Raw genomic sequence first — 27,333 nt, 5'->3', positions numbered from 1 at the left:
CATTTGCCCATCTGTTCTTAGATTCTGGAATTTAGTTGATATTATTCCTCTTTCTTATTGTGGATATATGCCTTTGTTCTTCTTCTGATCATTTTAGATGGTATTTCGTAAGGAGTGAAGATAAATCATACAGATTCAATCCTGTTCCACTTGTCTTAAAACAATATTTATTTTCATTTTCTATTTTTAAATAAATATAAATTGATTTATTAAACCAGATACCCTCTTTTGAAACATCAGTTAATAGCACTTTTACAAAAGTCAGTTTTGAAAACCATAGGTATCAAATGACCAAACCAGTGTTGAATTTAAATATCAATTCTGCAATCTCCTCTATACCATGAAGTGGTGTTTCTCTAGCTATTGTTCCCTAAAATAGCAAAAGTAAAAAGACTTATCATCTCTTTCAATGTAATATGCTTGCTTTGGACTTAGGTTGTTAAAGAATTGCTCACAAAAGACAAGTATAAACATGCAGTGCTGCCGCTTCAGAACTTGACTCAAAGAAGTGTGAATAAAAATGGCCTAGTAACTACTCCATGCCCTTCCTCCACCAGTCCGTGCAAGCCAAGGGAAACTTAACTTCCTGAGAACTAGAATTTACTTTAGAGTTTTATTAGTTTGCCTTGAGTATGCACTTGATTTTTTAACATGAAGATTATTGAATTCAATCTCTGAAAATATTGTGTAAGCATTTTCAGTCTTTCACCAAATAGCTCAGTATTTCACTGAATTTGTATAAATCTACATATACTTGATATTTTGGGGCCATTTGTAAATTGAACATATGCTCATCTTCATAAAATTATCTGTGAGGGATAGTTTTTATACTTATTTTTTCAATTCCAGTCAACTAAGAGTCATATTCTTAGCACTAATAGGTTAATTTTGAGGCTTTTAGTGCTTTTTGGGGGGTAGTTCAACATAGCATGAAAGCTCTTAAGAGTCTAAATAAATCAATAAATTAGAGGATAATATTGGACTTTGTTTATTGATGTTATCAGGAATGGGGGCATGTGATAGGGTTTATTGCATGTTGGAGGAAAATAAAACAAAAAATTTCTGAAAGTGACACCTGTGAAATAAGGTTAAAGAAAGGGCCTAGAGTTATTTAGCCAGAGATGAGGTTGATGTAATAACTACTTTTTTATATATTTATTACAGAATATGGCTGATCAATTGTCATTGCTGAAATCTAGAAAGAAAAAAGTTCAATGGTAGAAATATAAATGATATACATTTAACCAGTACCTAGAAGAATAGCCTGAAGGTTGCCAGACTTGTGATGGGACACATCTCCATGAAAGAGTGAATAGCTTTAAATGTAGCAATCTTCTCCATCACGTATGGTGACAGGTCCTGCATTTAGGCTTCCACAGAGCCCTTCCGGACCTGTAATTCTCTGGGTCATTTCTGTTCCAGCCTTCAGAGGTTGAGAGTGAACCAGACAGCAAACACCTGCCCTTTCAGGAGCTCCAACCCTGCTAAAGGAGGCAGTGCCAGCGGCAGCACAACAGCATCTCTTCCAACTGAAGACTTCACTCAAAGGTGAGTCAGGTCAATGAGGACCCCGTGCTTCCTCCCCTTGCAGCTATCAACTGGGGCTGGGCACAGGAGCTCTGGGAGATTGACGACCACAGGGCACCCTCCCCAGCTGCCAATATAAGCTTTGACAGAGGGATGAACAGGGGATGGCTGATTAGCTGGTGATAGGTGGGAGGGACTCGCAACAGCCAGGTCCCGCTCTCACCCTCTGCTTGGTCGTCCAGACCCATGTGCTCCCAGAGCGCGCTGGGCGCCCGCCACTCCTGGAGCGAGCGTCCCACTGCGCGCGGTGCCTTCCAGGCTCCTGGCTCCCGCGGGAGGGCGCGTGGGATGATGCTCTGGTCCTCGTGCTTTCCCCAAGCTCCAGCATCCGGAGCCGCCCAAACCGGCACCGCCGCAGCCACAGCCTGGGAGTGAGAAAGGGAAAAAGGGAGGGGGCTGGAAAGGCTCAGCGGAGGGAGGAGGAGAGGTGGTAAGGGAGAGAGCGAAAGGGGGAGGGAATCTCTCTCCTTTGCAGTGCCTCCGCCTCTCCTCTCCGGCTGGCAGCGACTGGGTTCTCCCTCCACACCCTCTCCGAGTACCTCGCCCCCTTCTCCACCCACCCTCCTTCCCTCCCTCCTTTTTGACTGTGCAGGAAGGGAGCTGCAGATTGCGCGCAGCTCAGGGCGCCGGGGGAGGCACGGGGGGTGGAGGGGGGGGTAAGCAGCAGCGGCGGCGGTGGGTGTGTGCGTGTGTGAAGGACGCCACCTCTCGCTCCTGCGTTTGCAGGCGGCAGCAGGCGGCGGGGCTTCTCGCTCTGGCAGTGGCGGCGACAGCGGTGGCGGCTTCCGGAGTCCCGCCGCGAAGATGCTCAAAGTCACGGTGCCCTCGTGCTCTGCCTCGTCCTGCTCTTCGGTCACTGCCAGTGTGGCCCCAGGGGCCGGGAGCCTCATCCCGGATTACTGGATCGAAGGTTCCAACAGGGATGCTTTGAGCGATTTCTTCGAGGTGGAGTCGGAGCTGGGACGGTAAGGCAGTGGTGGTGGGGTGAGGTGGGGGGGCGCCCTGGACGTGGTGGAGCGGCTTGTACTGCGAGCGGGCTCGAGCTTCTGGGGAAGCCCGCGGCGCGCACCGGGAAGTCCGTTTCACAAGGACTGCTCCTGGGGGGATGTGCGAGCCAGCCTCCCTGTCCTTTGATTTCTCCCCCCTGTAGTGTCTAGGAGGGAGCTAAGCGCTTTCAAGTTGGGAGTCAGGTGTCTCTCAGAGCACCCAGGCCGGTGCAGCTGCGAGCAGCAGCCCGACTTTCCCACCCTCGCTCCCTCCTTCTCGCCGGCTGCCACTTCCCTTGGGTGACAGCTCCCACCACACGTGGGCCCTGCTTTCCCGATTGGTGTCTTTGCTCAAGATTATAGCTTGCTAGAGGGTCTTGTTTGTCTAGTTATTTTTTGGGGTAGGGGCAGAGGGTGCCCCTCCAAACCATAACAGAATTATTAAATTAGATTCTTCCCCTTTCCTCTCATCAAACTCTCCAAAGCAAGTGGCACTAGAAATTAAACTTAAATACTAGCTTCCCTGTAGAGTCTGCTCAGGAGTGAAGGGGAGAATGAATCATTTAAGAGAGTTGAAGGCAGAATAATGAACTAGTGTGGCTTTAAAGAAAAAACAGCACATGGGGTCCAGGCAGTGGTAATTAGAAGAACCCTGCTCTTCTTTCATGCTGGAGTGATTTATTTAAATTATGTATGCAAAAAGCTATCTCTCTGGGGTTGCAGAAATGTCCCTCATCCTTCCTCTGAAGATCCAGACAGGTAGAGAGCGGTTTTGCCATGTGGATGATGCCATATGTTCTCATATTTTTAAACATAGAAAATTGTTTTTTCTTTCCCTCCTTCCTTTTTCCTTCTTTCCTTTCTGTTATCAGTAGGTAAGGAGAATTCCTTTCAACATACATTTTAGATCCAGGCCGTTTATGGTAGGGAATCTGAAAATATAATTTCAAGTGTGGACAAGTTGAAGCTTCTGTATTTAATACATTGTAATTTCATTTTCTATTTTCTTTTTGTTGGAAAGAGTTTAGCTAAGAGCCTTTTTTTTTTTTTAAATGCCACTGGAGACCACAGTGCAGGATTATGGATGTTGATACTTGGTGGGAAGGGGTAAGGATCACCTCACAAACCACCTTTCCACCCCCACCCCCAATTTGCCGCTACTATTAATGGCTCATCGATATAGAGGTATGTAAGAAAACCAAAACTTCTGAATGAAAATATAGTCATTTGTCATTGTTTAAAAATTTTCCAGGGGCGGCTGGGTGACTTAGTTAGTTAAGCAATCCAACTCTTGATTTCATCTAAGGTCATGCTCTCAGGGTCCTGGGTTCCATGCCCTGCAATGGGCTCCGGGCTTAGCAGGGAGTCTGTTTGAGATTCTCCCTCTCCCTCCTGCCCCCCATCCACTTGCTCATGCCCCCCACCAAATAAATAAATAAATCTTTAAAAAAATGTTCCAGAATACTTGGGCATTGAACAGTGTGTACATAAATATCCTACTTTGATCAAAATCTTCAATGTTCATCTGAAGATGTGCAATTGTATGCATTCACTCATAAGATGGAAATAAATGAAGTGTCTCCTTTTGTCAGGTTTGAACCTTACTATAATTGTATGGTGAGCTGCAGTGGAACAGTGTAAATTTATGATTAAAGAGATAATCTACTTATAATTATTTACTTGGTGTTTTAGCAACTGCTGCCTAATAGAGGAAGTGTCTGCTGGTGCTAAAGGGACTGTCCCACCACCAAATGTAACTGCTCCCTGAGTAACGTTTGCCCCAGATGCCTAATTGACTGGGACTTCTCATTAGCTACATATTATCTTTATGAATAAGCTTTGCTTATTCAAGACATTTCTTTCATTTGAGGAATGGAAAAGTGATTAGAAAAAAATTGTGAGTTGTACACATCTATGGGATGATCAACTTCATTGGGAAAACCTAAGGAATTTGAAGTTTATTTAAAAAAAAACTTTGTGCTATATTTTGCAGTAAATTTTGGAAGACAAATATAAATCAGTTGTATATTGCTAAGATTCTTACTTTGCTATCTAGCTGTCTGATTGCCTTGCAAATTGTGGAATTAAAATATTTTGAGAAAACTAAAAATTCTCTCTTCTGCTGCTTTTCAGTAGTTATATGTATTAGGTAAGTTCTCTGTAGATGGCAGTATTGGTGAGGTACATGTTTACTCCATTTGGCTGAGACTGAAAAATGTCATTTCATGATCAGTTATTTTTTTTCAACAAAATAAATCTAAAAAATAAAGTAACTATGGTTACAGTTATAATTACTAAGAATCTACCTAGCCAGAGAATACAGCAGAATTATAACTATTGCCTGACAGAAGTCTTTCCTTCACTAGGGATAAAGTTAAGACTCGATTGGTTTCAAGTCTTTATTCTCTTAACTCTCAGTCTTGGGCCAAATCTGCCTGTCAGTGGTGACTCTAAGGCCAAAACATTTAACTCATTAGTTACACAGTTGTCATTAAGATGCTAAGGGAATGAAGACCTTAGTGTGAAATGTCACTATATTTAGTTCCAGGGTACAGACAATCCCCACCAGATTAAGTTAATTTGTGTGTAGTCATTCCTCTGTTAAAATTATCTTTTGTAAGCTATTGACTCATAAATTAAAGAAGATTGGACATGTGACTACGTTTTAAAAAAAATTTATTTATTTATTTATTTGTCAGAGAGAGAGCAAGCCAGAGAAGGAACACAAGCGGGGGTAGTAGGAGAGAAGAAGCAGGCTTTGCACTGAGCAGGGAGACTGATGCGACAAGGGGCTCAATCCCAGGGTCCTGGGATCATGACCTGAGCCAAAGACAGATGCTTAACAATGACTGTGCCACCAGGGTGCCATTGGACATGTGACTATTAGGGCAACACACGCTGAGGATATGTTTGGAAATTTTAGGGAGTAAAAGCCAGCTGAAACCCCTATATAGTGCTGGCAGCAGTGTTTTACAGGTAGCCCAAGGCCATGTGATAGCTCTTATTTTATTCTATTCTAATATATATATGTGTGTGTGTGTGTGTGCACGCGTGCACGCGCGTGTGTGTATATGTATCAGGATGGGGGTGAGGGGTGGGAGTAAGGAAGATTATTTAAAGAGTATCAGGCAAGCTAATTTAATTTTTCTAAGATCACATTTGAAAATGATGCTTTCTTGTGCTCGCTTCGGCAGCACATATACTGAAAATAATGCTTTCTTTATAGAGTTTGTCAAAAAGTTTACAAAAATTGTGATGCCCCAACAAACTCATGGCTAATTCATATGGCCATGATCTTATTCAAAGCTCCCTATCCTAGAGAGTAGTTGGTCCTTTGCCCAGTGATTTGAGAAGCTGGCATTTTAAAGTCTTTTCTAAGGGAAAGAAGAACCTGCATCTGGTCCAGATTCTGTCTAGTGGTTTGGCACAGGGATGGACAGGATTTGGCCTGGGCTGCCCTGTGGTGGGGATTATGCATCGAAACCCAAACCTTGTTTTCAGTTATTTCCCACCTCTTGTTTCTCTCTGTAGTATGAGACTGAAAGAATGTAGGCAAAACTAAATGTATTCCCACATACAAAAGTTAAAAGAAACCAAAGGAAAGATAATTCGTACAAAAGAAGAAAAGTGTGTTGAATTATCTTGCAATAAATTTTTAGATAAATTTCCATTCTTCTTAACTATAGTTTAAGTTAGTGAATTTCAGTCACCATCCCCCAACCCACAACCTGGTCCACAATTTAAAAGAGTATATTTATATGGCAAAAGAATTAAAGCATAGTTTCATAGGATCCCTTGCTATAGGTATTATTGCTTAGGAACCAAATAGATTTAGATGGTGAGGCATAGGTGTGTATAAAATAGAAACTGTGTGTGTTTAGAATGGAAACAAGTTTCGTAAAACAATGTTTATTCTTATTACCAACAATGTACTCTAATATTTCCTAGTCAATGCTGTTTGATTTTATTCTATTTCATTAAAGTATTGTCTAAATCCACATGATTTCATATTTCACTAATGTATTATGACCCAGTATGAAAATGTTGTTTTAGGCCATAAATCTGTGTATGCCAGATTAAAATATGAGGCAGATCCATTTTGAAAAATGCCCTGCAGACCAACTGCTAACAGTGAGTTTGCACAACTCTGTAGAGAAAAATTCTCCTGTCTTTACCTCTAAGTCCTCATTGGGTTTCCCCTTCCAAAGATTTTGGAAAAACTCTAGTGTCTAGTGTCTCTAGATCTGCTGGGTGCTCTGTACTCTGAAATAGCTGAGGGGGCAGGAGGCTGGGCCAGCAGCACGTTCACTGTATAGGGGAGGAAGTCAGAGGCCTGAACACTTGTGTATTCCACGTGGTAACACTTAATTCTGGCCCTGGGTAATGGGCAGCAGATACTTCCTGTAAGGAAACATGAAAAGTGTGCACTTTCTAACAGCAGAGCTCCAACCAGTGCTCCTAGGTGGTGAGAAATCCTATCCTCCTTTACTTCTTCACTGTCTTTGTTCGAGCCCCTTCCTGAGCCATTTTCAGTCAGTACTTCTGCCCCAGTACTTTCCCCCACACTGTCCTTTAGGACCTCTCAGGCTATCCATAATATACTGCTGGTTAGGGATCTCCTGCCACCCACACTGCACTTAATATCTTAAGCTCTTTTGGGGATCTAACTAGGTATTAAAAATATAACTGTTTGGGCCCTCTGTTGTTCTCTGGGCCTCTGATTCTTTTCTCAGGCAGTTGGGTCAGGAGCATGGTGGGATTGCAAGTGGGAGAATAGACACCCGGGTGCCCATGCTTGACCACTGAGTGCAAGCTCCCAGAAGGCAGTCTTTGGATCTGACGGGTTCACTATCATGTGCTCAGTGCCTAGCACAGAGCTCAGTGCTGGGCAGCTGCTCAACAAATGATTTTAAGGAGGGTGAGTGAATGTTAATGAAATAGGCCCAGCACAGTTGGCATGACCCCAGGAAAAGAGAAATCTGGTGACTTGTTTATCTTCGCCCTAAAATTTGTGTGACCGTAATCTCCTGTGCTGGTTTTCTTTCTTCACAGTGGGAGTCCTGATCACCTCTGTAGTTTGTAGGTGTTGAAAATAATGCTGTTTTTCTCTTGGCAGAGAGCTTTGTGACTCTGAAGTGAATAGGATTCAGTTTCACCTTCACTATCATTTGCCACAGGCATCTCAGAATTAGGAGTTAAATCACCTTAAATGTAAAGGCATGAAACACCTCCAGACTATACCAACCACTGACGTTAATGCATAGTAAATGTTAAATTTGGAAATCTACTCGCTGTAAAGAGCCTTAAAATTAAGTATTGACTATGATAGGATCATTACTTTAGAATACATTATTTTTCCATGTTTAAATACTGTTACAAGGGTAAAAATAACTCCTAATTTGAAAGAAAAAAAAAAAAGACACAGGTGCTATTCTAAACTGTTCTAGAGAACTTTACTTGAGTAAAAAAGAGAGACAGAAAGAGAAACAAAGCACTAACCACAAAATAGCTTCAAAGAACTTTCTTGTAAACACTTTACCTTCAGAATATATGTATGGATTAGTGTTTGCAGTAATGCATTTAAGAATAAAGACCTGAGTGGTAGCTGTTTCAACTACTGGTTGTTATTTTTTTATGTTAATGTTTTTTGTTTGTTTGTTTGTTTGTTTTGTTTTTTGGCTATCTTTAAAAGTAGTTTTCTTAGACTCCCTTTTAGGAAAGTGAACATACCTCACATATCTAGTAAAAATTGTATTTTTAAAATTTCAAAGTCAGGTTTATTCTGCAAAATATATCCAGTCAATGAGCCATATAAATCAGGCTAAATAGTAACTTTATGTGAAATCATGAAATCAATAGTAGCTGGGATCAAGGTTTTACTCAAATTATATTAGTCTTTTTCCCCCCTCTTTGATAATGGATCATCTGAAAATCTCATACCTCCTGTGGCTTAATTAGGACATTAGATCTAAATATTGGTAGTATACTGTAAGCACATAAAGAATATGAACTCTTCAACACAGTCCATTTTAAAATTTTTTTTTTTTTAAAGATTTTATTTACGTGACAGACAGAGATCACAAGTAGGCAGAGAGACAGGCAGAGACAGAGGGGGAAGCAGGCTCCCTGCTGAGCAGAGAGCCCGATGTGGGGCTGGATCTCAGGACCCCTGAGACCATGACCTGAGCTGAAGGCAGAGGCTTTAACCCACTGAGCCACCCAGGCGCCCCCATTTTAAAATTCTTATTGCTAATTGGGGATGGTGGGTATATATGGGTGATATGAAATAGCGAAAGGCTTGGATGGAAGATTTTCGTCCATAATCATAATCAGTGACAAAGCGCAAATAAGGAACGGAGCAGTGCTGGACAGAGTGTGATTTATAACAATGGACAAAGGATCTTACATGTAGAGCTTTCTCTTTTCTCTTAGAGCAGGGTTTCTTAACCTTGGCACCACAGACTTTTTTGGGGCTAGATAATTCTGTGGGAGCTCCCCTGTGTTTAATAGTATCCCTAGCCTCTACCCACTAGATGAAAGAAGCAGCCCTCCCCACGGCCCCCAAGTTATGACAACCAAAAATGTCTCTAGACATTGTCACATGTTACCCCCTCGCCCTTTCTGTTAAGAACCACTGTTTCAGAAGCTTGAAGCTAGTCTTTTACATGATTTTCTTTTAGTTATGTAGAAGGTTAACAAGAAGGAGGTGATGGATTCTTGACTTTATCAAGAATCTGCTATAACCAATTGTTTCTCCCCATTTCTATGTAATACCATTAAGATTTTTGTTGTATGTGCATACCATGTGTGTTAGAATTTGCTTAATATTTTTGTTAAAATTACCCTATTTTGTTAATCTAAGGTTACTTATTGAGAATACTTATTTTCATTAAATTGAAATTAAATTTCATTATTGTTTTCATGCCATAAATAGAAGCAAATTATAAAAATAAATTGCAGTATAAACAAAACATTTTTATTAAACTAAAGGTACAACAAATGTTTTCCTACAGAAGGCTCCCAGCCCACGGATTATTCTCTCTTTGTTAAAAAGGGAGATTATCAAAGATTAGCAGGGTTAAAACCATAGTAGCACAAAGTGAGGATTTCTTTGTGATGGAATCAGAAGAACTGAAAAGTAATTGAAAAGAGAATAATGGTCTCATTTTTTGATTCTTTGTTATTTAATTCAATGTCTTTGTGCCACCTGAAGTCCTTTCTGTTACAGGTCCAACCTATTGTATAACTATGAACTAGACAATGTATGTTGGTGGTGTGTGTGGCGGGGCAAGGGGCCTGGAATATGATTGAATATGATGAAGAGAACACTATATATTGACTTCCAGATATGTAGTTCACTGTATAATTTACAACAATAAATTTAATATGAGATAAATAATAAGTAAAACTAATATGAGGTAGAGCTCAGACAATCATAATCTAAAAATGGAGTGATAATTCTGATTGGAAGGATTGAGGTGTCTTCGTGGAAGGGGTGGACCTTGAAATTCAGCAGAATTTTAACAGGAAGAGCTTTGGTGAAGGACATACTAGGTGGAAATTACACTTTAAGAAAAGGCAAAAGCTGGCAGAAAAAGACAGGATACATATTTTATTTTGCAAACTTCATAAAACATGAACATTGTCATGGCAGTTAAGGTTGGGAGGGTAAGTTGATGTCAGGCCAAAGAGTCTATAAAAACAAAATGACTGTCTATCACTTGAAAACCAAAATTGTAGATAAAGAGAAAGTAACTATTATGAGAACAAAGGGTGACTACAGAAGCAACTGCATCTTGAGTTGATGTTGTGGGACTCAGAACTTGCCCTTAACCCTTAAACCAGGGGTGGAGGGGGTTAGGGGGTGGAGAGGTGGCGGAGTGGGGTGGGAAGAGAGAACTTACCCTGTGTGTTAAAAAGGAAGGAAAGGAGGGAGGTAGGGAAAGGGAAAGAAAGGGAAGAAAGAAAGGAAAGAAAGGGAAGAAAAACACCTCCCACAGCCTATGATGAGATAAGAGAGGGGAAGTGGGGTTGAAGCGATTGAGATCAGTTACCTAGACCTCGTAAAAAGCCCATAAAGGAATAGACAGTTAATATTTTAGGTTTTGTGGTTCATATGGTCTCTGTGGCAATTCAGCTTTGTGATGGCTAGGTGAAAATAGCCATAGACAACACAGAAACAAATGCACATGGCTGTGTTCCAATAAAACTTTATTTTTGACGATAAAGTTTGAATTTCATATAATTTTCACATCACAAAATATGATTTTTCTTCTGATTTTTAAAACCATTAAAAAATGTAAAAGCTATTTTTAGGTTGCAGACTGTACAAAAACTAGTGACTGCCATATTAGGCTCTTGGCTTGTGGTTTGCCAAATTCTGACCTAGAACAGTCAAGTTAAAATTTTTAATCCTATTCAGTTACATGAGAATTTCAAGTTAAAATGATATCAAGATTTCATTTATTCAAGAAACTTCCTTGAATCTCCCTTTCACTTTGAAAATGTCAACCTGATACTAGTTTTTCAGGTGGGCATAAGCTTTATTATTTTTTTTTTTGAAGATTTTATTTATTTATTTGAGAGAGAGAGAGCATGAGTGAGAACATGAGAGAGAGCACAAGCAAGGAGGAGGGCAGAGGGAGAAGCAGACTTCCTGCCGAGCAGGGTGCCCAGTGCTGGACTACATTCCAGGACCCTGGAATCATGACCTGAGCCAAAGGCAGAGACTTAACCGACTGAGCCACTCAGGTGCCCTAGGCATAAGCTTTAAATGCGTAGGCATCCTTTTTCTACATCTGTTGAAACTGGAATAGTTACAGTTTTTACCTGTGTAGCAAGTTGGCCAGCTCTATTCATCCTTTATGTTTTTGGAAATCAATGCTCACGTTCAGAGATTACTTCTTGAAGGGTAATATATTATTTATTTAATAATGAAATAGATTTCAGATCATTCTTCTATTGTATTTGAAGTGACAGTTATAAAATAATACGCTAAATAAACTTGATAAAAGATTCACTTTTAGTAAAGTTTAGTTAATTTTCCTGTGGACTAATATATTAGCCACATTTTGAATAATTCTTCTATATGTCATGCATATATCTCAGATGGACTAATTAAGGTCCTTTAAATTGAGACTAATTAAGGTCCTTTAAATAAAGGTCCTGCTTAAATAATATATATATTTTAATTTTTTTTATTTGACAGGCAGAGATCACAAGTAGAGAGGCAGGCAGAGAGAGAGGAGGAAGCAGGCTCCCTGCTGAGCAGACCTGAGCTGAAGGCAGAGGCTTTAACCCACTGAGCCACCCAGGCACGCCTAAATAATATTTTGAAAAAATAGAATTCTTCTTCTTTTTTTTAATAGACTTATAAACTAAATAAAAGCAGTCACTGGCATTTTGACTAAAATGGGATGTCCACATCTAGGGTATGCTAGAAGACAGTATTAGGGAATCTGTTTTTTAAAATTCTTCTAATTTTTGCTTTTAATTTTTGTTTTTGGATGTTTTAAAAAGTACATTTTAGATTAGTTCATAGCACATGTATAGCATCTGCAGGTACATGAATATACATAACTTGGGAGCATGTTTGTAAACATATTTTGTTGGATGATTATCAGATTAAAGTGGTAGTTACGAGTGGATACTAAATAAGTTTATTTCTGTTTAAATAACATTCTACTTTTTGAAAATGATTTTAAAGCAGATTTTAGATAAAATGCCAACAAAAAAGAAATAGGCCAAGTTGTGTCTTTGTGCAGAAGAGGAAGTGGGTACATATATGCACTTGTTATGCATTTTAAGACTACCTGATAAAAGGTTTTGATAAGAACTTTCTGTGATTATAACCGAAGAAGTCATTTGGCAGAAAACAGAAAAAGAATGCCACTTGCCCATCAAGCAGAGGGTTGAATGAATTTTGTTTTTCTTTATTGTTGAATCCTAAGTTTGTATTATTTTCAAGAGCCTCAATTTTATTTTTTTTTTCATATTTTAAAAATTTATTTATTTGACAGAGAAAGATAGTGCGAACAGGCAGAGGAGCATCAGGCAGAGGGAGAGGGAGAAGCAGGCTCCCCACTGAGCAGAGAGCCTGACATAGGACTCTGTCCCAGGACCCTGGGTTCATGACCCGAGTCGAAGGCAGTTGTTTAACCCACTGAGCCACCCAGTTGCTTACCTACTTCATGGTAACTTTGCTAAGTGCTGTCTTAGGCAGATGAAGTGTTTAGTGGGCAGTGCTTGCAGACTTATGGTCATTAGTACCAGGATGCTGAGTTTAACCCTATTAACAAATTCACAGTCATTACTTAATTACTTCTTTCGTGCTTCAGGGTCATATGGTTGAAAAATTCACCAAGTGCAAAAATACAGATAAAGTCTTAAAAGAAAAAGGGCTAGACTTGAACAACCTTCTGATTGGAGTGGTCTTCTAGAAAAGTAATGCATATGACATATGTTCTTAACTGTTTTCTCTACTAGTTTGCAATAGTAGACTTTGTTAAAAGTGCACTTCCTTTGATTTATGTTTGATTATAGACAGAACTGACTAATGTTACAAACCAGAACAAAGAAGAGTAGGCAATCACAAATCTGTTCATTGTGAGCACACAGTTATTGCTACCTACAGTGCAGCATTTGAACCATATCTCCTTACTTCAAGTCCTTGTGGACTCTTTAACCCGGACTTTTGCTTGCATTTTGGCCTTCATTGCATTTTTTTATCTTGGTGTGCCTCACTTGTGCTGGGGCATGGCTAGTTAGTTACTGACTTTTTTAACTTAGTAGGAGATAATCTTTCATTTGGGGGCTCCAACAGACATGCAAAATTGTTCTTTAGGTGTGACAACTAGACAGTCCAAGTTTACTCTTTGACAGGATGTAAGTTTCCTATTACCTATTCATTCAGGTGAATCTTAATTTTTTTTTTTCAAAGCTCCCTCTTAGGATAACCGCTAAGAAAATAAGACTATATTATTAAATGTGACCAAATTCACAATATGTAATTCAATAAATCAGCCTGGCCTAAAGTGTCCAATCATAATAGGCCTCTGAAGATTTCTTGTGTGAGCAGAAACACTTTTAGTGGCTCCTGTGGGACTCTGGGTCCTTCCTCTCCTTTTTCTTCAATGTGAGCATGTAAGATAATAATATTCAATGCGGTAAACTCTTGAGAGGCTCTCCTGAATGTAACGTATAACTAGAAGCAAAATAAACCATAACAAACAGAGCTTTTCATTTATATGTATGACACGTTAGTGAAATAGAAAGCTGAGGGAAGTATCAGGATAATCTATGGCAAACTAGTATAGTTCTTCCAAATCTTGAGATACTGAGAAATGAATGTCAGGACTGAGCAGACGACCTGGGGAGCTGTTGAGGTTCTGGCCTAGACCAGGAGGGGGCAGCAGAGTGCCAGTCCAGGTTTGAGCAGGCAGGCGATGGAGGGGGTTGATCCTCAGGAAACCAGAGCCCAAGGGGAGAGGTGGACAAGGCAGCTACTTAGGAGGCTTCAAGGCTGGGCAACAAGCAGGCCATTCTGAACAGCTGAGTCGTGAGTGTGAAGGAGAACTGCTGACTAAGGGAGGGGCTGAGACAAGAAGTGAACTAGATGGTGCAGGATGCGGGCAGGAAAACAGGAAGGAGCCAATTGCTACTTGATGGCTATGTGCCTTTAGGCGTAGCACTGAACTTCACTTAGCCTTATTTATAAAATGAAGTGTATCCTCCTCGAGGTTGTTATGAGGATGAAATGAGACCACGTATGTAAAAACATTAGCTCTGAAGCTGGCACATAAGCTTGGTACCATTCCCCAGATGAGACACAAGGTGGGAGGTTGGGGTTAATGATTCCTATAAGTATCTATAGGGGAAAAAACTTCAGTGTAGCATACTTGGCCCTTTTTAGCAGTCTGACCCCAACTTGCCTGCCAGTCTCATTCCCCGCCACTTTTGTAATTACCAGCATGGAGTGTTTGTCTTATGTACATTGCTAATTATTTCAGTAATATAGCCAGATGATCATATCAGGCCCATTTTTTAGATGAGAGACCTGAGACTCAGAATGTTCAAACAACTTGTTCAAGCTCATACAGCTTGGGAGGGGATTCAAGTGCAGGTTTGTCAGACTCTGGTGCTTGTTCTCTTTCCACTATGCCTGCCTTGGCCTCAAGGACCTCTCACAGATCTTCGCATCTCTGTGGTGTTGTGCATGAAACTCTCTTGGCCTGAAATGCCCTTGTCCTTCTAATCCCTCCAGGATGGTCATCCTACCCCCCCAGGCAGGAAGTTTTCCACTGCCTCCCTGCTCTCATATCACTTCATATCTGTGTTGTCTTACAGGTAAATGCTTTCTGGTCTTCACCACCAGAGCCTGTGTTCCTTAGGCAGAGAAACCCTGTATGTTATTCATCTTTATCCCCACTACTAAGTCAATTCTTCATCAACCCCCCCCATTACCTGCCCCCCATGAGTGCTGCATAAATGTTTCTGGAATAGTGAATGCTTCAATACAGGAAGGCACAAATATTGGAGGAGTCAAGTGAACAGCAGCAGAAAAACGGGCAGGGCTTAAATCTCCCTTTCTTCAAGATGTTTTCCCTTTGTAGTCCTCTGCTAAACCAGCACACTGTGAAATTACTTATTCAATGCCCAGGTCCTTCTCTCTAGAGTGTAAACTCTTGTGAGTTGGGCCTCTGTCCCCTTGTTCACTGCTGTGTCCCCAGAGCTTAGTGCAATGCTTGGCACGTAGTAAGCATTCTGAACATTGGTAGGGAAAATGAGTAAGTTGTACCAGAAGGGCTTCTGCAGTTGAAAGACCTTTTGAACCTAAGGGGCTATGGTCTTTTGTCAGTCTGCTGTCTTAAAGGACCCCATCTCTAAACGATGGAATAGTGTGACTTCCTATGATTAGATCATTTACCTCTAAGGTCTCAGATAGCTACAAGCATCTGTACATCTGTGTTTTCTTCCAGTTGAATTCTCTGGATGATTACCTTACATCTTTACTGTGTGTTCAGGAGACTGTGTGTTTGGAGTGAAGTAGGGCTCTAAGCTTCAAAGCCTTTGTAAATGTGTTGGAAGATCCTCGAACAATTTCTGTTCTTATTCTTTTTAAGTGCTTTCTGTTCTTATGCTTTTTAAATGCCTCATGTCTTGTTAGAATCAGGTATGTACAGTTGTATTTACTTATTTTTACTTCCATTAACAGACCATACAGATGCTGATGACAACTTGATATCTAGGACAGGGTTTATCAGGAAGCAATGCTTCATGGCTTACCGCCCCCCTCCTCTAGTTTTGTTTATGAAAGGAATCATCCTTTTTTAAAAAGTTTAACTTAATGCCTTACTTGTGGCTGTGTCATCAATCAGCGATGTCCTGTAACACAGTCTTGTAGCATGGGCCCTGCCTGAGCCAGGAAGAGAAGAGCTAAGGAGAGGATTGTGAAGGAGATAAGAATGTAAATATTCTTCCCTGTGTCTGTCTTTATTTGGGATTGTTATTTTAAAATCATCTATTGAGATGTCTATTGCTTTAATCAGAAATATAATTCCTCCACATAACTTCCAGCTAGGGTCATTAACTTTATGTTCACAATTTGTCTGCACTGTTGAAATAATTATTCTGGAAAATTTGTGTATCTCCATATCTATTTTGACAACAGCGGCCAGGAAGTATGGTGAAAGAAAAACTGTATGTAGAAGGAAGAGGTGTAGAGACAGGGCTGAAGGGCAGAGGGCAGGCCACCCTTCACCCTGGTGTACTTCTTGTTTTCAGTGTCCATTTACACTTCAACCCACAAGTGCCTATCTGGCCCTGCCTGATTTCTCCATGCTCCCGTTGTCCCACCAAAGCCTGCATCCCTCCGTTTTCTCTTGTATCTGCCTTTGTTATGAGCTGAATACTTATTTCCCCCCAAAACTCCAAGGTCCAGATCCTAACTCCCAACATGACAATATTGGAGATAATTAAAGTTAGACAAATTCCTGAGGGTGGAGCCCTCCTCATGGGATCTGTGCCCGTACTCCTTCTCTGTCTCTGTGCTATGTGAGGAATCAGCAAGAAAGCAAATGTCTGAAATCCACGAGAGTTCTCACCAGAATCCAGTCATGCTAGCTCCTGATCTAAAACATCTAGCTTCCAGAAATTGTGAGGAAATACATTTCTGTTGTTGAAGCCACCTACTCTCTGCTGTTTTGTTCTGGCAGCCCAAGCTAAGACACCATGCTCTTCCCCAGTTTGTTATCTATCTGACTTTGGTCATGTTGGGGTTGATTCCACGTTAAAACCTGTTAAACCCCTAGGGCCAGCCTGGGCCTACTTAGCCATAGTGACTCCATGTTGCCTAGGTAGACATTTTGTTGTTTAATAAATGCCTCAACAGTTATTGATATCAGTTCCAGGTAACTGTTGCTAAAACACACACCTAAAACAAGGCCATTTTGTTTATATCGGTTCCAGGTAACTATTACTAAAACACACATCTAAAACAAGGCCAGACAGGTGGAAACATCCAATCAGCCAAAGCCACATATGTGAAGGTCTGCAGTTGTGCCCTATAAAACTAGCCTGTAAGACCAAGGGGGGTCACTCTCTTCGGAGGCGGCCCTGGCCAGTCAGTCTGACTTCTAATGCTTGGCATAGAATAAAGCTTCACGTAACTTTCACTTTGTCTCAGCCTCGTTCCCCTGGCCGATCAGTCTAACTTCCAATGCTTGGCATAGAATAAGGCTTTGCATAACTTTCACTTTGTCTCAGTCTCGTTCCTTTGATAACGGACCCAACAGTCATAACCTCAGAGTCTGCTTCTATGTCTCAGAAACTAACCTGAGTTCATCGATACTAATGTGGCACAGAGAGTTTGAGGAAAACGATGTGCCTTTCCTTTCCCAAATGCCTACCATGGTTTTTCTTCCAGGCGTTAGAGGATATAGTCCAAAACCTGACTTCATAGGGACTATAGCCCTGGTATTTGGTTTATCTTATCCAGGATGGCTGGAGATGACTTTGAGTGCCTCTCATTGTATATATAAGAGGGCTTCCTAGCACACTATGCCTTGCTAGACCCCGGTCTGGAACCCTTGCTCTGTGGTGACACTCTTTCTCCCTCTCCTCTGCCATCCAGGCACTAGCATCTTGGTTTTCCCTGTGTATCCAAACCTGTTGGCTTTCCAGGGGCTGGTGCCTGCCAGCTCCCAGCACATTATTTCCTCAGCAGCTGGCACAGGATTTTTTTGTTGCCAGCTGGAAGCTAAGCTATTAAAAAATAAAACTTGGCCCATCTTGAGTATCATATGTTTCCATCAGGACTTGGATCAGCATTCTGGCACAACACACAGTCACTTGGGCACCTTTCTCAGAACTGAGAACCCAGTCTTCTTCTGGGTCTGAGACCACACTTTCACCTAGTACTCCAAATACAGTTTCCTTGAGAAAACCTGTGATGCTTATGATTTGTTGAGGGCCAGTTTACCACCGTTTCACTTGGTCTTACTGAATTTATTAACTTCTGCAGTGTTTCTTTAGCACTAGGTTCTTTTGCCTGCTCTGATAGTTGGTGTCGGTTTCATATTGTAAATTATAAACTCTCAGAGTAAGGTTCATGTTTCTTAGGCTAATGAGCAGCTAACACACAACACTGAAATATTGGATGTATCTTGCATGGATTCACATGAACATGAGGTAGTCCAAGAAAAGAGATCTCAGTATTTGTAAATATTTGACTGTTATTCTTTGTATTTCACATACTGAAAAGAACATTTGGTATAACCATAGGTTTTTTATATCTGCAAACAAAAGAATAATTGGGGTAGCTTAAAATAGTTTCTGTAGGTGGGTCTTTCTGTAGAATTCTTACAGTTCTTTGCTTATAAGAAGGAAGTTAAATTTAGAAAATACTAATCATGTTGTAGCTTTGAGATCTTATTTGCACTATAACTCTTCGTCATGGATTCATTAACTTTTTATACAGAATAATGCATTCTTCACTGGAACGCTAAATAAGCAGACCTGGAATTACTGCAACTTAACTGTGATTCAGAAATAAAAGTTTAGAGTCCTGGAAATCACTTAATGGTATTAAAAAATGTATACAGTAAGGAGTAGTTTAAAGCAGTCTGTAGTCTGTGTATACTGATAAAGAAAAACATGTCACACTGAAGAGATGTCTTATATTTAAATGATGTCACTATCAGTTCCACCTAAAAATTTATGTCCCTAATGTGGTACCTAAGTGGTAAAATAAAGATTGTCCTCTGGTTTCATCATGGATTTCTTTAGTAGCTGCTATGAATTGTCAGGTGCCTATTAGCTGTCTGTTGTTAATGAACATTTTAAATTGTAATGAGCTTCACTTTATTTATCCGTAGAATGAAAATACCAGTGCCTTTCTCACAGGATTATTGCAAAGATTAAAGAAAGGTAAATTATATGGCTGTATTAAATACAAAAAGCTGTGCACATAGTGTGATGATACATATTTTTAATTCAAATAATAATTTTTTTTAACTCTTAACTCTAGACTTTATTTAGGTCTCACCATCTTTTCCACTGATGTCCTCTTTCTCTTCCAGGATCTTATCCAGACAGCCACATGACAGCCATCATGTTTTCCCTGCCTTCTCTGATATGTGATAGCTTCTCAGTCTTTCTTTGCTTTTTATGACCATAGCAGTCTTGGGGAGTACTGGCAGGTATCCTGCAGAATGCTTCCCAATCTAGATTTGCATCTTGTTTTCCCACATGATTAACCTGGGGCTATACATTTTTGGAAAGAATACCATAGATGTGAAGTGCCTTTCTTGTCACACTGTATCGGGGTACATGATGTCATGGAAGATAGTAACCTTCCTTACTTGGTCCCCATTGTGTTTGCCAGGTTTATCCACTATACAGTTACTGTTTATTCCTTTCCCTTTTCTATCTAGTCTTTGAAACTAGGTCCCTAAGTCTAACCCACTCCTGGAAGGGAATGTGATGTGTTACATGTATTATTTATAGTTCTTCTATAAGAAAGACTTATGTTATTATTTATTACCAATAAATTCATATATGAATTTATATATGTATTATGAATTTATATAAAAATATATATGAATATATGAATATATATATAAATATATATGTGAGTGTGTGTATGTGTGTGTATAATTGAATCAAGTCTTTTCCCAAAATTCTTGTAAAAATATAATGCCACTGTAGATCATGCAACTGGGAATGTATTAGACTGTGAAATTTTGAATCTGGTAGAAGAAGCTGTCCCTTGGACTTTTGTGCTTAGACAATGAAGCATATTGGAGGTAAGGACAGGAGAGACGAAGAGAGGTACAAAAATAATGGTTCCCTCCTGTGTTCAGAAATGGGGATATGTTGAGCCTCAAGTTGTGAAAATCTGGAAGATACTGTGACTGTTTCCTGTGTCTGTATCTACCTGACTATGATGTGTGTACATTTACATCATTTACAAGATTTTGACTTAGATTTGCAGCTATGTAGAATGGATAGCACCTTATAAATCAACCAGTCCAGTGTTTTTTGGTACAGGTGAAAAATTGAAGCACAGAGAGGGCACATGTCTTCCTCAGCACTCCAGAGCTTGTTAGTAGTACAAATGGGACCAGAACCTTGATCTCTGCACTCTGACTCTGTGACATACTTCTTTTCCTCACACATGCCATTTACAGAAACCTGGGCCTAAACCAGTATTGGCTCTTCCTCCAAAAGCTTCCTTAGTTAGCTCAGAATACAAAATTTCTTATCTCCAAGAAACTGTTACATATTGTGATTTTTAAATTTGCCATATTTCCTATCTTGTATCTTGTGTTTGCTTTTTTTTTTTTTTTGCAAAGGATACAGTCTTAGAAATCAAAATGAACAAAACTACTAAAAGTTGGATAGTATTTTAGACTTGATTTCTTTTACATTTTGGACAGTATTTGTTTGCCATGTAAAAAACTTCAGTCCCTAAATGTACTGAGATCACATTTGAGATCTAGCATGCATGTCAGAGTGCATTCAGTTCCTGTTTGTGAGTAATTTAGGACTATGATTTTCATTTTTATACAAGTAGTTTAAGAAACTGGTCAAAATGCTATGCCCCACCCACTTTAAAAAGGCTGTCTACATTACAATATAACATGATGTAAACACCAGTTCAAAGAGATATGCGCATACCTATGTTCATTGCAGCATTATTTATAATAGCCAAGATACGAAACAGCTAAGTGTCCTTTGGTAGATGAAAGGATAAAGAGGAGTGGTATATATATATATATATATATTTTTTTTTTTAAATATACAGTGGAATATTACTCAACCATAAGAAGAATGAAATCTTGCCATTCATGACAACATGGGGAGACCTAGAAGGTATTATGCCAAATGAAATAAGCCAGACAGAAAAATATAAATACCATGAGATTTCACTTACATGTGGAATCTAAAACACAAAACAAGCAAAACAAATAGACTCACAAATGCAGAAAATAAAGTGGTGGTTGTCAGAGAGTGGGATGGGTATGGGCAAAATAAATGAAGGAGGTAAAGGGGTACAAATTTCTAGTTAGAAAATAAATAGGTCATGGGGATGTGATGTACAACATAGGGAATATAGTCAGTGATATTGTATTACTTTGTATAGTGACAGATGGTGTCCAGATTTATAACGAGGATTTATAGTGAGGATCACTTTATAATATATAAAAATATCAAATCACCTTGATATCTCCGAAATTAGTAGGATATTATATGTCTATTATACTTTAATTAAAAAAAGAAAAACTATAACATAAAATAAATCACCTTTACTTGCTCTTCCTAACTCCAGGGAACTGGCATGTTTGAGCAGATGGATTGATTCATATGATACCCCAATATTTAGCAGTACTTAAGAACTGGAAAAATTACATGAAGGTGATTTTGTGCTACTACATGTCATGAGACCACGCCTGTTTTCTTATTGACATTATTGACTCAAAAATGTATTTATAGGAGAGATGTCTTAGGTGTTCATTTTTAATTCTAATAAATGCTAATAACACCTGATTTGCATTGAATAAAAAATTCTTGGTTTTTTTTTTTCCCTTACCCTAATAATTTTGCTGACTACAGTGTTAGGCTGGCAAGTTAGGTTTAACTGACAAGAAAGAATATTTTTATTTATTGTTGATAGAAATGGCAGAAGTTTTCATTATCAGTAACAGGGAAAATTGTGACAGTGTGTTATTTCTTTAGTTCACCTGCCAACATCTAAGCCTGTGTTGAAGGACTGCATATTTTAATAGCAGTTAATGCCATATCTTTGCTTCCTTTCTTGCTGTCCCTTCTCTGACATGAGTCAGCACTGCTATTTCCTTATTCTTTTCAAACAGCTTCTACTCGGGCCCCTTCTATCTGTTTCTTACCCCAGTTCTTCCGTTAGAAGTCATTAAAAGGTTGTGTTTTGCCTCCCAAACAGATTCATGGATCTCACTCTTTAAACCTGTGAACTGCCTGTGAATCTGTTGATCACAAATTTTCCCCTGCTTTAAAAAAATTTAAATATATATATATATATATAAAGCAGGGGGGAAATATTTATTTATTTATTTATTTATTTATTTATTTATTTATGAGAGAGACAGAAAGAGCATGATTGGGGGTGTGGGAGGGGAGAAGCAGACTCCATGCTGAGCAGGGATCCCAGGCGGGGCTTAATCAGAGAGGACCCTGGGATTATGACCTTAGCCAAAGGCAGATGCTTAACTGAATGAGCCATTCTCCCTTGCCTTTCTTAAAGGGATAAGATGACTGAGCATTCTGTGTGTTGAGATGTTAAGCATTCATGGATGAATTTTACTCATGGAAATACAACTTACCACAAAACTTCTATTGGGTGTGTATATCATCATGTGAGTGTTATCAGTCCTAAGAGTAAATGGTTCTCACAAATAATTGTAATTTGTATAACCTGTGTTCGGCCCAACCATGTTTTTTGTTTTTTTCTTCTATCTCTGTTTATAAAGAGCCATCACTTTTGATGGTTTTTCCTGCCACCATGTAGAGCAGGGATTCCTAACTTCAATCCGTAGACCTTTGTACCTATATTTTAGGACTACATGAAGCTCCTGAAATTGCAAGCTACGTTTTATGTGTATAAGCATTTTTCTGAGGCAACTGGCCATAGCTTTATTTAAATATACAGTCATCAAATTTTCTAATATGTTTAAGGAGCTGTCTAAGGATCGCTTCTCGGCCTTTTGGCTAAGATCAAGTGTAGTATCTGTTCTTATCAGTTTAAGGATGTTCAGGGTTCATTCATATATACATATTCTTACATATGCTCAGAACAGTTGGCTAACATGAGGCTTGTATTGACTTAATCATTTAGCAGACTTCTTTTCCCCTCTTTTGCTATCCTTCCCAGTTTATATATATCCCCAAATAGGGCTTTCTGTATTTTTATAGTCTAGTTCTTTTTTTTTTTTAAGATTTTATTTATTTATTTGAGAGAGAGAGTGTGAGAGAGAGCATGAGAGGGGATAAAGTCAGAGGAAGAAGCAGACTCCCCATGGAGCTGGGAGTGCGATGTGGGACTTGATCCTGGAACTCTGGGATCATGACCTAAGCAGAAGGCAGTTGCTTAACCAACTGAGCTACCTAGGCACCCCTTTATATTCCTAGTTCTTATCTCTTTTATGTTTCCTTTCATTAGTTAGGATGCTATAATGTGCAAGTATAATTTAACAAATACATATTGAAGCACCAAGAGAAACCCAACTCAGGTCATCTTAAACAATGGATTTATTGGCTCAAGTAACTAAAGAACAGAGATTGTTCATGTTTTACATGTGATTTGACTTGGGTTCAGATGTATTTCTCAGCATTTCTTTCAACTTTGTACTCCTTCGTCCATGTATTGCCTTTGTTGTCATATCAGCATCCCTCATGGTAGCAAAATGCAGCAGTTTTAGTCCTGATGTTGGCAACCAGTCTTCCTCATCCAGTCCAGTAGGCTCTTTACTTCCTTCTATCATTAAATAAGCGGAACCAATCAGTCTAGCCAGGGGGATGTCTGCACGCTAATTGACTTAAGCCTATTGTTATCACTACACCTAGACAAGTCACAGTGACAAAGGGGAAGAGATTACAATGTTCAGTTTAGGCCATTCAGGGTCTGCTTTTAGGATTTAAGCAATTTCAACTTGTGTGTGGTTGTGGGTGCTGGTAGGAAATATGCTAACTAACAATTTTTATTATATCCCTTAAATTTTGTGGAGTTCTGACATACATACAGCTCCTGGTGTGTAATTACAGTTATTCTGTGGAGACAGGATCTTACTGCTGTAGAAGATGGGAATACATTGTGTACCGTGAAGAAAATTATGTGAAACATTAGTTCTTGGGATGTTTTACTAGTCAGAGGTCCACCAGAGAAACAGAATCAGCAATTAAAATGCATATACACACACATGCACGTACATGTATTTATTTATTTAAATATTATCAAAGCTAAATTTTCTTTACCTACTTACTTGTTGAATTTATTTATTTGAGGGCCTTGGTTTATGTGATATGGAGGGAATTTATTTATTTGAGGGCCTTAGTTTATGTGATATGGAGGAGTTTCAAGCCTGAAATCCCTAACATAGGCAGGCAGGCAAACTGGAAACTGCTAGACAGGAGCTGATGCTCTAGTCTTGAGGTAGAATTTCTTCCGCAGGGGATCCTCAGTTTTGTTCATAAGGCTTTTCAATTGATTGTATGAAACCCACCCACGGCTCTGAGGATAACCTTACCTTCACAGCAACATAAAGACTAATGTTTAATTGAGTAATAGCGCAGCCAAACTGGCATATAAAACTAATGATCATAGATGTGAATAATTGTAAGACCAAAGAAGGCTTTTGTGATTAAATACATTTGAGAAATGTTACATTGGACATTGTTCTATGCTTTTCATTTTTTAATGTGCTTGAGATTGTGGTTTTTAACCGTTACTAAAACTTACTTGATCAAGGACATTTTTTGTTCCCCTGAAGAGTATCTCACTGGACTAGTTGTTCACAAATGCATTTTGAAAAACGTTGGATTATACTATGATTAGGAAGAAGGACATTAGTATAATTGTGGGCAGTTTTATTTGTATGTTTCTGTTGTTTGTGCTCTTAAATGTATTAATGCATGTTCCTCTTCCTCTGTTAAATTATAAGCCTCTTTTGGCATCACACTTTGTGTCTTCATAAAGTGGAAATTCAATAATGTTGACTGAGAAATATTTTTAGATAAATGAATGGTTGTTAAGTCTTGGGTTAATGATCTTTATATTTGTTCAGGGCCATCACTTTCCCTTAGCAGACATTAAATTGTAATAGCTTTAAAATATTTGCTGCCCTTTGGAGATTTTCTCATTGTGGAGAACCAGGCAGTAAGACTGAGCAGGTTCTACGTCATGGGCATAATAAGCCTCATCTTATCACTTTACTTTTTCATGTGACAGGCTATAACTTTGTTCCATTTAAGAGATTACTTATGTCCATAGAAAATAAGAAAAAGAAAAGAGCACAGCAGGTTATGGTCTGAAAGCCCCTCTGCTTCTGTTTTGTTTTGTTTTACTGCTCTCTCACAGTCCCCGGTGCATCGCTTTACTCTCAGTAGTGCTTGGTATGTGTCAAGCCTGACTCTTAGAAGAGAAAAACATTTCCTCTTAACTCTGCTTAAATTCCTTCTGTTTGTGATGATATATTATGAGATTAAATAGCTGAGATTTGCTGTCAGACTATAACCTATCATAATATCCTGTGGTCTAGAGATGGTCTAGAGTCTAGATGTGGCTTAAAGTCCTAGTCAAAGACCATGCACAGTAATGAAAACATGTTGTGGGTAGATGCATTTGCCTGGAGGCGAGTGGAGTATGAAAGACAGAAGTGATTGTCACTTGCATGTCCTGAGCTTATGAGCTGTATCTTGGGTCCCTTCCAGGTGCCTAGAGCTGCTTCCTAAATAGGCACCGCCCTAATCTGTGTGCATGGATGTTGTGAACAAGTAAAACTACTTTTGGAAAACAAATCAAATTTTAAAGTCTGATTCACTTAGAGGGGCACCTGGGTAGTGCAGTCGGTTAAGCATCTAACTCTTGGTTTCTGCTTGGGTCATGATCTCCAATCATGAGATCAAGTTCACACTCTATGCTCAGTGGGGCATCGGCCTGAGGTTCTCTCCCTCTTTCTCTGCCCCTCCCCTCAGCATGCTCACATGCTCTCTCACTCTCTCAAATAAATCTTTTAAAAAGTCTGATTTGATTATAAAGCCTCTAATTTTAGCTGAACAGATTATTGGTTTAAAAATAACTAGTTTGGGGTGCCTGGGTTGCTCAGTTGTTTAAGCAACTGCCTTCAGCTCGGGTCATGATCCCAGGGTCCTAGGATTGAGTCCCACATTAGGCTCCCCCTGCTCTGTGCTTTCCCCCTGCATGTGCTTTCTCTGCATGTGCTTTCTCTCTGTCAAATAAATAAAATCTTTTTAAAAAATAAAAAAATAGCCAGTTTTAATTGAATTCAACAGTTTTTGCAGGCATGAAAAAGTGGGGATATTAATTTCTGTTCCTCACCATATAAGAGACTTTATTTTTATTTATTTATTTTTAAAGATTTTACTTATTTATTTGACGAGAGAGACATGGTGAGAGAGGGAACACAAGCAAGGGGAGTGGGAGGCTCAGGACCCTGGGATCATGACCTGAGCCAAAAGTAGACACTTAACGACTGAGCCACCCATACACCCCGAATAAGAGACTTTGAAGCTGCCCTGGGTCTTGGAGTTGGGATAAAGCCCAGCCTTACAGAACGAAAATGATTTCTTCCTTCTAAGGATAGAGACAACCCTAAAATTATCTACACTGCTTGAGACAATCGCCTAAAAACTTTTTTCCTCAAAAAGTTTTTTCCACAGGTTACAAAATGAATAATCTAAATATTATTTTTAAAAATTTTTATTTCAATTCAATTTGATTAACATATTGTAATTATTAGTTCCAGAGGTAGAATTTAGTGATTCATCAGTTGCATAAACACCCCATGCTCACTACATCAAGTGCCCTTCTTAATGTCTATTACCCAGTTACCCCATCCTCCCATCCTCCCCACCATCAACGCTGTTTGTTCCGCAGAGTTCAGAGCCTCTTACAATTTGCCTCCGTCTCTGCTTTCCTCTTACTTTATTTTTCCTTCCCTTCCCCTATGTTCATCTGTTTTGTTTCTTAAATTCTACATATGAGTGAAATCATATGGTATTTGTATGTCTCTGGCTTATTATTATTATTTTTTTTTTAAAGATTTATTTATTTGACAGAGAGAAATCACAAGAGAGGCAGGCAGAGAGAGAGGAAGGGAAGCAGGCTCTCCGCTGAGCAGAGAGCCCGATGCGGGACTCGATCCCAGGACCCCGAGATCATGACCTGAGCCGAAGGCAGCGGCTTAACCCACTGAGCCACCCAGGCGCCCCTGGCTTATTATTTTTTTAAAGATTTTATTTATTTATTTGACAGAGATCACAAGTAGGCAGAGAGGCAGGCAGAGAGAGAGGGGGAAGCAGGCCTCCTGCTGAGCAGGGAACCCGATGCGGGGCTCAATCCCAGGACCCCGGGACCATGACATGAGCCAAAAGCAGAGGCTTTAACCCACTAAGCCACCCAGGTGCCCCTCTCTGGCTTATTTTACTTAGCATAATATCCTGTAGTTCCATCCACATCATTGCAAATGGCAAGACTTCATTCTTTTTG

The 27,333-nt window shown here is 39.6% G+C and overlaps 1 protein-coding gene and 1 pseudogene across 3 annotated transcripts in view; both read left to right on the top strand.

The window, feature by feature from the left end:
- Window positions 1-1,461: 1,461 nt before the first annotated feature.
- Window positions 1,462-27,333, top strand: part of CAMK4 (calcium/calmodulin dependent protein kinase IV) — a 235,755-nt gene continuing 209,883 nt past the window's right edge. The window contains exons 1-2 of one of the 3 annotated variants that reach the window (XM_045999873.1): window positions 1,462-1,548; window positions 2,314-2,552. In XM_045999873.1, the coding sequence (XP_045855829.1) occupies window positions 2,392-2,552 (161 nt within the window). In that variant the 5' untranslated portion in view covers window positions 1,462-1,548; window positions 2,314-2,391. Of the gene's footprint in view, window positions 1,549-1,835; window positions 1,959-2,313; window positions 2,553-27,333 lie in introns of those variants that run through there. The other 2 variants (XM_045999872.1, XM_045999874.1) reach the window with 2 other exon arrangements.
- Window positions 22,798-22,976, top strand: LOC123939384 (annotated as a pseudogene).

The sequence above is a fragment of the Meles meles genome, chromosome 3, assembly GCF_922984935.1.
Source record: "Meles meles chromosome 3, mMelMel3.1 paternal haplotype, whole genome shotgun sequence".
NCBI lineage: Eukaryota > Metazoa > Chordata > Mammalia > Carnivora > Mustelidae > Meles > Meles meles.
This window is presented reverse-complemented; position numbering and strand designations above follow the sequence as displayed.